This window comes from Chrysoperla carnea, chromosome 1 (genome assembly GCF_905475395.1).
Source record: "Chrysoperla carnea chromosome 1, inChrCarn1.1, whole genome shotgun sequence".
In the NCBI taxonomy this organism is placed as follows: Eukaryota; Metazoa; Arthropoda; class Insecta; order Neuroptera; family Chrysopidae; genus Chrysoperla; species Chrysoperla carnea.
The window spans coordinates 44911939-44927007 of NC_058337.1; the positions used below are offsets into that span (position 1 = coordinate 44911939).

The 15069-nt window shown below is 30.3% G+C and overlaps 1 protein-coding gene across 1 annotated transcript; it reads left to right on the top strand.

Moving 5' to 3' along the window:
• LOC123302375 (zinc finger MYND domain-containing protein 11) lies at positions 1 to 14300 on the top strand. Its single transcript, XM_044885291.1, has 13 exons — positions 1 to 176; positions 6317 to 6524; positions 8478 to 8538; positions 8734 to 8961; positions 9271 to 9334; positions 9932 to 10119; positions 10550 to 10763; positions 10826 to 11139; positions 12029 to 12227; positions 12284 to 12443; positions 12503 to 12644; positions 12705 to 12860; positions 14138 to 14300. Exons 2-13 carry the CDS (start codon positions 6334 to 6336, stop codon positions 14261 to 14263), a joined length of 2043 nt encoding a protein of 680 aa, XP_044741226.1. The 5' UTR covers positions 1 to 176; positions 6317 to 6333; the 3' UTR covers positions 14264 to 14300.
• The last annotated feature ends 769 nt before the right edge of the window (positions 14301 to 15069 follow it).

Genomic DNA, 15069 nt, shown 5'->3' on the forward strand with positions numbered 1-15069 from the left:
GCCCCTGAATAAAATGACATTTCTGTATAAGGCCTTAATTACTTACTATTGACATTTTTTAATATAACCAAAATTGCAAAATTTATTTTGATTTTATCAAATGTGAATTCCAATTTGTAACAGATCAAGGTATTGATCAAATGTGCTGATACTTTACTGGCGGATTGGATTAAAAGGTAAAATCAAAAAACCAAATCATTATAAAATTTTTAATTAATTATTTTAAGTACTCAAAGGTTGAATTTGCATATTTGACTTATAATTATAATTAAAATCCTTTAATAAGTATCGTGTACGAATTATATAATACAAATTTGCAAAAATTCGTAGGAAATTTGAAACTGTAGATTTTTTATTCTCCCCCATCATAGTATGAAAACACATATCGAAAAACGCTGGAGACCAAAATATTGGTGCAGAAATTAAAGATGATTTTAAACTTCGTTGTTTATTTTTCAAATTCAAATAGCCTATTGATGAACCTAATATTGGTAGAAAATAACCAAAGATTAACATGCCAAACATGTACAGTTTCATATTTCTTGAATCGAAACATTCTTTTAAATTCCGTGATCCATAAATTCGGTTATTTATAAAGTCCGTAATGTTGAAAGTAGATATTTCGTTTGAAGTATTTTGACTTCCTTGGATAATTTTGTATATCGTTGTAATAGTCTGATCGATTTTGTTTGAAAAATTTGAATTATTTATGGGTATATCATGTGATTCGAGTATTGTATTTGAATGTGATCCTTGTGGAATGTTACACATGTATAAAATTGATATCCACAGTATTGGAATGAGCCATTGACAAAAAGTTAAAAAAATTTTCCACCATAATTTCACGGAGAAATGTTCTTCAGTATTAGATGATCCTTTTTTCTTGGATTTGAGATGATATATTATTTGTGTGCAAAGCACAGTAAATGTATGAATAAATGAACTTATAAAGGTTGCATATTCCATCCAAAATTGATGAAAATCACATTGTTTAGTTGAGTATTCTAGATTTACTGATAAATCGTACGAGTTAAATTTCACTGTTTTTCCTAATTTCACACTTTTATTAGTATCATTTACTAGTAAATTATTTATGAACATTCGAATCTCTTGTAAATCTTCATTTTCGGATATATCTGCGGTATTATTTGCAAACTGAATTGGTTTTGTTATGTTTGGCTTTAAATCTACCGGTAAATTTGAATCAAGTATCTCACTTTTGTTTAAGCCACAATATATGTAGAATAATCCAATTACAATTACACCAAATATTTCTGAGAAATTATAATTCAATTCTGAATTGGATGTCTTAAATAAAATGAATATTATGTAAAATGTTGATATAAGTCCACATATTATTAAAAGAATGCCAATGGCTATGTATAGTTCGTACATCATTCTTCAACTGTTTAACTTGAAACAATAATAATTTTTAAAATAAGAAATGCAGCATTTGCATAAAATACATAATATGGAACCGTTATAATAATTGATAATAAACTATAGGGGTATTAATTAAAATCCAACTCAATGCAAGTTTATCTACGATACAATAAATTTAATTAAAAAAATAGTCTACCCTAACATCTGCAACAAAATTATACTAATTAGAACCTTTATTTTACGGATAGTTAAGCTACTTGTTTATGCAGTGTTCTTATGTACTTAATTTAGCGAATTTTTTTTGTGTAAAAATATTGAAATTTTAACCAGTATTAACATTTTTATTAATCACTTACATAAGTGGCTCAATTGGTTACAGCGTTACTAACGCACGGTATGCCTAGGGTCGCGAGTGCGATTGTAATGAGCTGGTTTAGTGCATGATATATGCATGAAGGAGGTGTGCTCAGCCTCTGAAAATAATTGAGGAGCTGATAAATTAAATTATTGACGGGAAAGTGGTAAAACACATAATGGTATCACAATGGCCTATGGCCTAAGTGTGTCCCTCATAGACAGCCAATATAACCTAACCTAACTTAACCCTAACTAATGGTTTGATCTTCGGGGCTCAAAACCGAAATAACAAATCTCTGTAGAAAGCGGGAATTTTTGTGTTCAAGTAGATCCATTATTACATGAAAAAATCGATGAAGCGCATTTTTGGTTAAATGGCTTCGTCCACAAAAATTAACAGTTAAATGTGATTTGTAATATGGAGGTGCAAATGGAAAATAGCATTGATGTTACCATTATTATACCATGTATATATGTAATATGCAAGGTATACTAAGTTTGGTCCCAAGTTTGTAACGCTTAAAAATATTACTGCTATGAACAAAATTTTGGTATAGGTGTTTATAAAATCACCTAATTAGTCCATTTTCGGTTGTCTGTCCGTCTGTCTGCCAACACGATAACTCAAAAACGAAAAAAGATATCAAGATGAAATTTTTACAGCGTACTCAGGACGTAAAAAGTGAGGTCAAGTTTGTAAATAAGCAACATAGGTCAATTGCTTCTTGACCTATGGGTTCTTAGGCCCATCTTGTAAGCCGTTAGAGATAGAACAAAAGTTTAAATTTAAAAAATGTTCCATATAAAAAAATAAACAACTTTTGTTTGAAACATTTTTTCGTAAACATCACTGTTTACCCGCGAGCGCGCAAATTAGGCGCAGATTGTACATCATATGGTAATATCAGTTATGTATGTGTGACATGTATGTATGTGTAGTATGACAGTGTAATCTACACAGTCGATACATGGTATTTCAACAATTAACTCAATAGTCAATTTTTTGTTTTCACTTGTTTTTTATTTAAATGGGTTCAATATTACGTAAGTGATTGTTTACGGAGATACAGACCAAAACGGTTTTATCTAAAATTCATAGACACTTCCGCCGTCTTTTTTTGTAAGGATTTTGTGCAATTCAGTCCGTGATACTGATCTATTTAAAATAAGCTACATCAGGATTCTATCAGGAGTTCAATACACAATGGCACCTTGGCATTTGGAATTTCAAGGAGAAATACAAAACTTCTTAACTTTTGTTGTATTGATCGTCAAATAAATAAGACTTATATTGTTCATCCGTCTGACATTTGACAAGTTTCATCTGACCAATTGAAGAATAGGCTTTAGGGTTTGACTCTTCGAGATCTAAAATAATTCACCTCGATTTATAGAGTTCGCTATCAAAAGGAAAAGACTCCTTTAGGTTGTTTCTTGTCAGTGGCGAAGATAGACAGATATAAAAAAGGCGTGGCACGTACCATGCATCAGAACAAACATTGAATTTTCTTCCTTTTACAAAATAATGGTCTTGAATTTCCTATTGCTATAACAACAGTCATAAAATAAATTGGAGTAGCGATCCAAGTTCTAAATATCTTCAAGTTCATTTTTTGCAAGGCCGTCGAAAATCGATGGCAAATAAGGGGTAAGTTGCTTTATGGAGAATGGGAAAAGTATAAATTGTAGGTACATTCAAATAAAAATATAGGAGATAAAACGCGAAAATTTATATATTTTAAAATTAGACCTATTTTACCATTAATTTACCTGAAAACAGACGTGGATCTAGAGTTAAATTTTGCGGGGTCGCAGACACTGGAATCCGTTTTTATAGTGGTGAGACTTTTTTTTTTTATCGTGGACTTTTTTTTGCGTTTTCGTGTGGGGGCCCTTAACTAAAAATTTCTTTTTCTACTATTACTTTTTTCCCCTTTCATCGTATGGGCGCCCTTTTCCTAAAAACTTGTTAAAAATAATTTTATTTTTTTTATCCTTATATATGAAATATATCAGAGTATAAGTTTAATTCCAAGTTTGTAACGCTTAGAAATATTGATGCTACAAACATAATTTTGATATAGATATTCATAAAATTATCGCCCAAATTTAGATCTTTTTTTCATAAAACCTATAAAAGATTGATTCTAATTTCATAATAAACTCATCCGATAACAGAAATGTTGAATTCAGTAGAATTTTACTTTTTATAGCAAGTTTGAACCATTTTTGTGAATCTCTAGGAGAGCAGCTGCCCCTAGCTGCCAACTCTTGGCAACGCCCATGCTTCTTTGCCCTTAAAATGAGCTTTGATAAAATCCAAAATGACCAAGGATAATAGTTACATATGCCTGTAAATATGGTGTATGTACTTTTATTAAAAAAAAAATTGTCGCGTTTTTATTTTTGAGGAGTGTAAAATAGAACAAAAGGTTTGTATTAGAAAATCAGTATTCATTAAAGTGTGATTTTGTTGACTTTTTTTTATTAGCTCCTAATTTTTTTCCTATGACTGACTTTGGCTTAGCAAACGCTACAACATAATGGGGTACAGTTTTCTGAGAGATATAGAAGAAGTAGCAAAAATATAATTAACTTTACAAAGTTTATGGGATACGTGGAAATTAGAGTAGCACAATGGGGGCTATTCACATCAGGTTCCTCAGGAGTGGAAAGTCTGCACTTAACGTACCGATTCCTTAAACATAATCTAATCTAATCTATAAAAAAAAAAGATAAGTTTTCTTGAAAGAGTCTTGATTAAATAATCTTAAAATCGCTTCCTCCTATAGGATCCCATCAGACCCATCGATCAGACCTGTAGAAGTTGTTTATACAATATAGTAAAGAGTATTATTTATTGAGAAATTTTGTGTCGGGATTTCTTTAATATTATTGCCACTGATAAGTAGTTTATACAAATTATCTTCCTTTATGATATTAAAAAGTATATTACACTGCAAGGGCAGAAAGTTTGAAATTCCTGCACTGCGCGATATGATCAAACTTTCTGCCCGTGTGATGTATACTATTTTTCTTTATTTTCGGCCGAAAGTACGTACTTGCTGCTTCTGTTGGAAGGCCAAAAATCCCACGTTTATGCTTTGGTACCAAAGCATAAATGTTGTACTTTCTGCTTCCAAACAGAATTTTGAACAAAAAATACAAAATTGGGACTCTTGGACGAATTATTTCTGAAATATCGACTAAAGTCGTGTGCGACTAGTAATATTTCAGAGGATTCCATGTCGATTCATTCTTGTAAATTTCATTTCGATCATTTCGTTTTCGGAAATTCATCCCCCAGTTATTTCAAGCTCGGAAATTCGTCCTCCAATTGTTTTGTTCTAGGGTAATCTAAATTCAGAAAAAATTAAAAAACTAAAAATGAAAAGTATAATATTATTAATTTCTAAAAATAAATATATTTATGAAAAGTTCATAATTGTAGTTTTCTAAAATTTACCTTTACGGGCTAAATTCAACTACTGAAATATATCCTAAAGTAGCAAGTTGGTAATAACGAAAATCTCACGAAGCTACTACGGCGAATCTACTTAAGGGCTTTGTGGGCTGTGGCGGAGGGCCCCGTAGATAATAAAGGCCCTCAGCTTCCATTGGAAACCATAGACGATATTGTAAAAAAAAAACTAATATTAAGAGTGAGCGCTCTTTCTCCAGAATTTAATTCTTCCACAAAATCAATTTACAATCTTGATTTTCCTAATTCAACAACTCTTCACACCGAACTGCTCACAATGAACTTTTCTTATTGACTGCCTCGTTATTTCCACTGATCACTCATAATTACATTTTTTAATATATGTCGTTTCCGTAGAAACCACGTTCAACTTTTCTTATACACAGTTACCTTAAATGCCAGACTTAATTCCATTGTTTTCTAGAAAAGACCATCACTATCGTGTACGACACCAGGCTCGTTACAATATATTTAAAACTAAAGTACACTCATAAACCAAATCCGCTACAATCCGCTATTAACTTTAATTACCTCTGTGATTTTAGGAAGCCTGATGTTAAATTGAGGGCGGTTGCCATTCACCCCAGGTCCTTCCTGTAGAAAAGAATTAAAGTTTAAAAAAAATTTATCACTGTTCTAAAATAGATCATTCGAATTTTTTTGAAAAAATCTAAATTTTGGATTAAGAACATTAAATTGTCTCTAATTCCAGGCTTAAAGGAAAAGTTATCAGATAGTAAATAATGGCAGTAAATTTTATTTTCGTAAATTTAATTTTACTAATATTGTATCTATATTAACTAGGGCTTCTCTTGTTAATGGTTCGCCGGGTTGTAAAGGTCTAAAAACGATTCTATTTATAATTGTGTTGCCTATATGTTACTGAATTGTCAGCATGTGGTCATTTTATGGAGTGGTAAAGCAAAATGTATTTATAATGCAGTTTTCTGCGGATATTGTCTTTATTTATTAATGTAAAAAAAAAAAAAAACTGAACATAAAATACCCAATTTCTATGATCTTTAAAATAATAGAATGTCATATGTCATCAAATCCAAAAATGACTTATTGAATTTGGTATTTTGTTTTGTTTAGGAACTAATAAAATTAAGATGGTTGTTCGACGTAAAGTATTACCCTACATCGCACATACAATTTGGGATGGAATTCGTCAAATTACTCATCAACGAAAACTTGCTAATGTTACAAGATTATTGAAGTTGTTACAAAAAGAGCGGCCTGAATTAACTACGACTCAAGCTGAGCAATATATCACAGATTGTATTGATGAAGGCGTTATAGTGTAGGTTTACCTTAGTACATATTTATTTTTTAAATTGTACTTTGCTATTAATTTATAGTTTATTCTCTAATACTTTCAGCTTTGTAAATTCTATAACAGGAGGGCCGAACTTTTGTGCATCAACGTGTCATTTTTTCTAATAATCCGATCATCTTAGTCAAAATAAGTGGTCAATCTCGGAATCTAACGGAATAAGCTGAATTTTTGTACAAACCGTCTACAATTTTTATAATAAATTTAAATTTATTTGACATTTGACCTTGAATATCTAAGGGCGCGCACGCTGACCATATGTGACTTTTGAGACAACATTTGTACTATCAAAATAGAGGTTTGTACAAAAATTGAGCTTATTTCGTTAGATTGATTTTCGAGGTGAAATTCTAAGATGATTGGAGTATAAAGAAATGTTTAATGAGGCCATAGACTTGGCAAATAATTTTGATTTAGTGATTATTGAGAAAATAATATTAAAGTACAATTAACAATTAACTTATATTAGGCCTGTAAGATGTTACTTTTAACAGAATGCCTGCTGAACTGGAATCATCTGTCAAAAAAATTTGTAGTAATGAATTCCATGTTTCCAAAATTTTATTATTGACATTTTTACTTATATTGCTTGCCAATCATTCTGTTTCAATTAATTCCAACTCTTTCCTTGTTTCACTAAATTTTTGAATCGAATTGGTACAAGTTGAGTTTATCAAATGAAGTCATATTAGGGTACCTAATAAAGTTGTTTTTTTCCGATAATTGTTTGAACTGAGAAAATCATGTAAATCATGTATAACTAGGGTCCTCAAGACAGAATATTATTCTTCTTAACCAAAATACTATATTTATCTCGGTTTATTGTGTTCGGCCCAAGTGACGATGCTAGTTGAGTTTTCTATCGAATTGTAAGATACCAACATATGACATTTCTTCTCGGGTTTTTTCAGTTTTGACAGTGAGTTTATTGTAAAGATTCCAGAGTATCACACCGTAAATATAAATTCTTGTCTGTGCTTTTGACAAGCAATAGTAATCATCAGCTTTGAGCAAATATCCCTAATTCATTGAAATTAAGCTGTTCACCGTAGTATGTAGTGGATAAATAATTGTTCGAACCCTCTATCAAAACAAACCTAGGTTGAGTTCGATCAATCATGGGTTTTTCCTGACAAATTGATAAATGCAATGCGTATTTCTTCAACAATTGTATTATTGAAACCCCCATTAATATCAAGAAAGATCTCTTTTCTTTGATTAGGCTCTCTTTATATTGACTCTTTTGGAATATAGTGTCCACTAAAAGATATTGGGCAAGCAATTCGGCAAAAGTTTCTGTACAAGAAAGGTGTCGTGGATATGCTTTCTGCGAACTGTCTATTAACTTACAAAATTGTGAGGAACAATGTCATAAGCTCTTAGTATTTCTATAAATATTTTTAAAATGATTGTAGTATCCTTAGACTTTAATTTCGTAATGCTTACGGCGATTGTAGCCGTAGTCCAAATTGTTATATTTGCTCTTCTACTACCAGGTTTCTGGTTGCCTGATTATTCTGCATGTACAGTATCTAGGCATACATCATGATCTCAAATATTGTGACTGATTGACCTTTAAAAATCTTAGTTTGAGGCAACGATGATTTACCATACCTTTGAATCTTATTATTAAAATTCCTTCCATGAAAAAATGTTTTTTCGATTTGTTTATTAAACCTTCCATATTTCTTTAGTTTCCAATAAAAAAAGGAGCTAGCCCGCGATTTCATCGAGACAGTAGATTTTTGCAATAGTTTTCCCATATTATATTCTCACAAATATTAGCCTAGAATGTTATTAGATAACAAAGTTAATTTTAGAGATAACGTTAAACAACAGTTACTTAATTTACTCCATATAAGATCACTAACTTAAATAATGTTTATATTACTGTATGTTAATTTATTTTTATTAATTTAGACCAGCTCCGAAAGGGCTTGGACCACAAAGCTACGTACTACCACTCCCGTCAGATGTTAAAGTAAGTTTTGGAGTATTACACTATTAGAGTCCGTTCAAACTGAAATTAGACAAGCTATACACATACACTCTTTTTATATGTATCTACACTCTTTTTTGATCGGGTCTCTCTTTTGTCGATCTCAGTTTGAACGGACTCTACTAATACATATAAACTTGGAATTGAAATTAATGGTAATACTTATCTTCCAAATAGGACTCAGAGGATACACATGATTGGTACTGTATTGAATGCCACTGGCCAGGAGATGTAGAAATGTGTGAAACTTGTCACCGAGTGTTTCATTTAGATTGTAAAACTAGATCAAGTGATAAAAAGACTGAAACCACATTAAACAAATCGAGAACAAGCCAATCACGAAAATCTCTCGAAATACCAGATTTAAATTATTCTAATTCCAGTTCAAAATTGGATAATAGTCAAGTAAATTTCATAAATGTTTACATCGGACTGTTAATGGATTAAGTTATTATATTTAATTATCATTAGAAATCTTCCACTTAAATAGGTTAACTATATGAAATAAGAGTCATGTTTTTTCAATTTACTTATAAATAATAAACTAACCAGTTACAAAATGAGTGTCTCAAAAAATATGATAAATATTTTATATATAATATTAACACATTTTCAGTAGATGTGACAATTAAAGAGAATAACATAATCCATAAAGTCTAATTGTACAAAACTTGTATTACAATATTTTTAGTCGAATCATTTAATTTATTTTAGTCTGTAAAAGAATTGGATCCACTGGCTGATCAAAGTCAAGACTCGATTTCTCAACAAACTATAGGTAAATATATTCTTAATATCTATAAATTCAATAGAGACAATACCATCGAGCTGCAGAGATATAGGAAACGCAATAAGTTAATTCCATAGACATAGAAAAAAAGACTGAAGAAGTGGGCGTGATCTGTCCAGACTCGATAAAAAGAGAACGATGCTCTGACGTACGTTTTGTTTCTTTTTAATTGCGTTTGCGCATTAACAGTTTTGGACAAGTGTGCCAATAAGTCACGCCCAAAAAAGGAGGCAAAACTTACGTCAGAGCATCGTTCTCTTTTTACCGAGTCTGGAATCCCACTTATACGATCGTCCGTTACTAGCGTGGTCTATTCTTATATGTCTATGGTTAATTCTTGTGTTCTTCTCCCTTTGTCTTGTAGCCAATAATAATTGCAACTACAATCAAGCAGAAGACAACACATGTTTTGTATATACTATTATGATTGTAGCACGTATAAGAGAGACGAAGGCAGCTACACACGCCTATCTAATCTGTCTCTCTTTACTGCGATTACACCGTTTGGTGGCGACTTTTAAGCTCTATAGTATTATCTCTATGATCAATTCTATTTTATATCTTCCATAAATTTAAATTTTCCAGAATCAACTAGTATACCAAATTTAAAAATTAATGGAGGCGAATCAAATGGTGACATAGATACAAACTTACAAAATAAAGAAGAAAAAATATGTTCAATTTGTAAATTAATAAATACAGATGATTTTGAAATAGATCCAGAAGAATTAAATTATTTAACGGGATTTATCTTCTCAAGAATAAAATCATGGGTAAATGATATAAATTAATTGTAATTGCTTATGACATATATAATGTGACAATCATATGAAGCGGTCAGATGATGCATGATTTTCGCGATGATCGACGATATAGCCACGCCGTGTGCGATATTATTGAGAGAGTGTTCCTATCTAAAAAAGAATCAATCGTTGCAATAAAACGTCCAATTTTTAAATTTCAATTCAAATATGAAAACCGTTGAGTCCTTTCTTATACATTTACATTTTTATTTTTTTATAAAGGCTTTATTAAAAATACATATCAGGTTTATAATTTTAGAAGTTATTTCAAATGAAGACCTTTGCAAAATTTGTGGCTTTAATTCAGCAAAAAATTTTATTTTTCTAACAAACATAACTATATTATTCAAATAGTTTATCCTATCGATAAAAAGTTATTGATTTTAAAGTAATATTCTAGCTACCAGCTAAATTAACAGAGAGTATTGGTACACAAGAACTTGAACCTTGGGTTGTCCAAAGTGATGCAGAATGGAAAGGACGCTATTTATTACACAAAACAATTGATATGCATGCGATGGAACTAAAAGCTCGCACAAAAAGTTATAAAAAATTAAATGAAATTCATGCTGATATTTTATCTATTAAACATAATGTTGCTGTTTACCATGGAAGTAAGCACTTAGAGAGATTTTTCATTTCATATAAAATTGACTACACATTTTTATAATAACAGGACATTCAACAGAAGTTCAAGCTGTTGATTATATGTTAATGGATGCTTGCCATGATATTGATGAAATTCGTCAGTGCGTTGATTGCTACCATAATAGTAATGAAAAGAAAAATCGTCGATGGTTTTGTATACCGTGCAAACCACCACATGAACTAGTATGGGCAAAACAAAAAGGTTTCAGTTATTGGCCAGCAAAAGTAATTAAACGAAAAGAACGTCAATATGATGTGCGATTTTTTGGAGCTAAATATTTAAGGGCTGTGATAGATCAAAATTACGTTAAACCAATAAATGTACCATTGATGAACTTAAAGGTAATTATTATTTCTTAAGATACATAGACTAAGATTGACCTCAATAACATACCCAATTTATCACCTATTAAAAATTTTTTCTCTGAGAAATTACTTCAATCCAATAAGACAATTATTGTCGATTTTTATTCAAATTAAACTTTCGTAATGGATTAGCTAAGCTCATGCTCATGTATACTCAATGTCAGAAAAAATGCTCGTTTTAAAACATTCTAAGTGTTACTGTTATAACATAACATATGATGAGTACGCTTAGAATGTTTTAACTGTGGCATTTTTTCTGACAGTGAGTATATATTCATATCTCATCGAAAAAATCTTACTATACTATTTTAGAAACTACATTATAATTATACCACGTATATATGAAAAATACTATATTAAGTTTAGTCCCAAGTTTGTAACGCTTAAAAATATTGATGCTACGAACATAATTTTGGTATAGGTGTTCATAAAATCACCTAATTAGTCCATTTCTGGTTGTCCGTCTGTCATCACGATAACTCAAAAATTAAAAGAGGTATTCAGCTGAATTTTTATAGCGTGCTTCGAATGTAAAAGTGAGATCGAGTTCGTAAATGAACAACATAGGTCAATCAGGTCTTGGTCAAGGCCCACCTTGTAATGTTAGAGATAGAACAACAGGTTAAATGTAAAAAAAGTTTGAAGCATTTTTTCATATACATCACTATTTATCCGTGACGGCGCAAATTATATAGTACGTATTATATAGGAATATGTGTGTGACATGAATGTATGCGTGGCTAACTAAGCCTGGCTATCTTTTTTTACTATTCATGCCGTAAAAAAAATAAACGATCAAACGACTGCGTAATCAACACTGTGTATACATGGTATTTCAACAATTAACTCTTGCTCGTGCTTTTAGATTAAAAGATCTCCTGCGTTTAATAAAGCTTATGAAGAACTTCAATTACATCAAGAATGGCTAAAAAAACCTTTTGAAATGTCAAAATATTTTTCGTTAAAGTCACCTAAGGGTGAAAAAAGTAAAAGTGTAAGAAATTCAATTGAAGCACCTTCAAAAGCATCTACTATTACAAGTAAACGATCTTCAAACAGTAATGGTTAGTTTCTTAAATTTATTTTAAACTATTGTAAATTACAAAAACTTTTTATTCAGAAAGCGTTAGCAAAAAACGAAAATCAACATCTTCACCAACTACGTCTATAGACAACACTCCTGCTCGAGAATTACGATCAAGGACCTCATTACAAAAGACAGATGGAACAAGTAATTCAATTGTTATTTCAGATGCTGAAGATGATGAAACTATTCAAAGGTAGGAATTTGTTGTATTACGTTTTTTATGATATACGAGATAATTTTTTTGCATTTTAGCCAAGATGATCTTATAAGTTCTACGCAAGATATTCGTTGTCAAATAAATAATAAGTTAGATCCATTAAGTGACGGTAATGGGTCATCTCCAGATAATCCACCAAGACTTTCTGATAATAAAAATATTGAGGCAGCTGAAAAAGTATGTTATGATTTTATATTTAAAAATATTTTTAATTTGACTAACTCAAAATTATTTTAGCTAAGAAGTCAACTAGAAGCTTGTGAAGATAGACAAAAAATTATACAGCTAGCTTGTGATACAGTCCAAGAACAGGTTGATCGATTTACAGAAAAAATTCGTAGTATTGTTGCATCACAAGCAGCAGTTATTTCTAATATTAAAAAAAAACAATGGGTAAGTTTACACAATATTTTCTTAGATTTGTTAAACAATTAGTATATCCATGTATATAAAGATACGGTAGTGAACGCTGTAGTATGTTGCATTCCGCTATTGTAACGTCAGGGCGCTAGACTTGCAATATAAACTATGATTTACTTTACACTTAACTACAAATCGGCTAATGATGGCTTTGGGACTTATTCCATCTTTCAAATAGCAATATCCAATCATTTTAAGAATTTCTTTTGTCTTCCAATTATTATTGTTACAATATTTTGAACAGCGTTCAAGATATCCAATAAGTTTTTAGGGATAAAGAAAAAAAGAATAAAGGTAATGTCCTCCCAGTTAATATTTCATATCGTTTCATTTGGTTATTTTTATTATAAATACAAACATATAGTTTCATTTTTAATACGTCAAAGCATCAAGCTATCATCACATTTTATTTTCAAACTTTAGTTAAATAACTATTTGTTTTTAAACTCTATTAAGGGTTTAGATAATCACTTTTGCTAATCTTTAAAAGCATAGCATAGCTTTTAAGCATTTATATGCTCCATTTTTTCATACCTTTGTGAAGGATACTGGGGCCATTCCCTGTTAGGTGATTGTTACTCAAAGAGATTATATATAACATAGAGACTTAAAAGCATAGGAAACGCAATATATGAATTATTGACCGTTAAAAAAGAGACCGTCTTCTCTGTTTGTCTCTCAGCCTGACAAAGCGCTATATTAATATTTTGAATTATTGAATAAACACGTGCATGTCTGTATATTTCATAAAGGTAATATAAGAAGGCAGCTATACGCGCACTTTTTTTTAGGTCACTCTATAACGATCACCTGTTTTAATAGCCACATTGCGATTCCATGTTATTACTTCCATGTTATTGCTGGTCTATTTTAAAGGACACAGACACAAATAAATACAAGAAAAAGCTAAGGCAATTCATTTTTAATATTTTTGTAGGCTTTAGTTTGTAAATCAAAAGTAAAAAATATTTTGGAAACGTGACATGTTAGATCTTTTACATAATTTTTTTGAAACTCAGTACACCTCAAGTGTTTATAAAAAACACTTTTCGTTTAAAGGACAAAATCCATATAAACTTTTGTTTTTATACTGGTTTCAATAATTAATTGGAGTCTGGCGAAAGATTGTTTAGCTCGTAATTTTATCCTAACCTGGCACAATTTTTGCGTAATTTACAAATATGATCTTTATACTAAATAAATTGTAAAATACTCAACAAGCAGTTTGTAATAATTTATTGATTTTTCAGTGTTATAATTGCGAACAAGAAGCGATTTATCATTGTTGTTGGAATACATCATATTGTTCAACAGAATGTCAACAAATGCATTGGCATACTGAACATAAACGAAACTGTAGACGTAAACGACCATAAAAGAAGTATCACCAAAAATAAAATGTATGATAAACGGATTTCTCATTCATTATTTTTATATTAATTAAATACATACTGTATTAAAAACATAAATATCATTTAAATATTAGTCTCTTGAAACTTTTCCTATTTTATATTATTAAATGTTATCATATCAATTTTGTAAGAGTTAAAAAATGTGACCAAAAATTACTATTCCAATATGATGTAAAAATTATTTTTGTTTTTGGAAAAGTGGTTTGCTTCGTCTAGTCATACCATATTGAATAAATCGACTGGATTACTTAAAATGCAAATATTCATATTAATTCCACTAAAAATGTATAAAATTAGATACCTATTTTTATTATTTACAAATAAATAAAATTTGAAGATGGATAGTTTATGTAAGAATATGTTTAAAAATTTGAGAATCATTAAAGATTATTTTTATAAAAAAGAAGTTAGAAATCGGCAAATGTTGCGACTATGGTGGAAATCATATAACGATCAAAAAGCAGTAAACAGAAAGGAAGTTTTCATTACCCATTCATATTAAAAGTAGTTTGGCAGCTGTTCAGCCTTCATTGACTAATATTTATTGCCTTTCTACTTACTGCTCTTATGAACTCAAATGTTTTCGGCCTAATATGTTATGGAAACAGACAGAGGTTATATGGTTGATACAATACATCAAATGGCAACCAAATTTAATATGTTGATTAATTTTTCTTAATTCTTCAGATTTAAAATAATTTCTCCCTATCAATGGACAATGATAGGGAGGTTTATATAAAAATTTAAAACTTTAGAGGACGGTTTTTTTT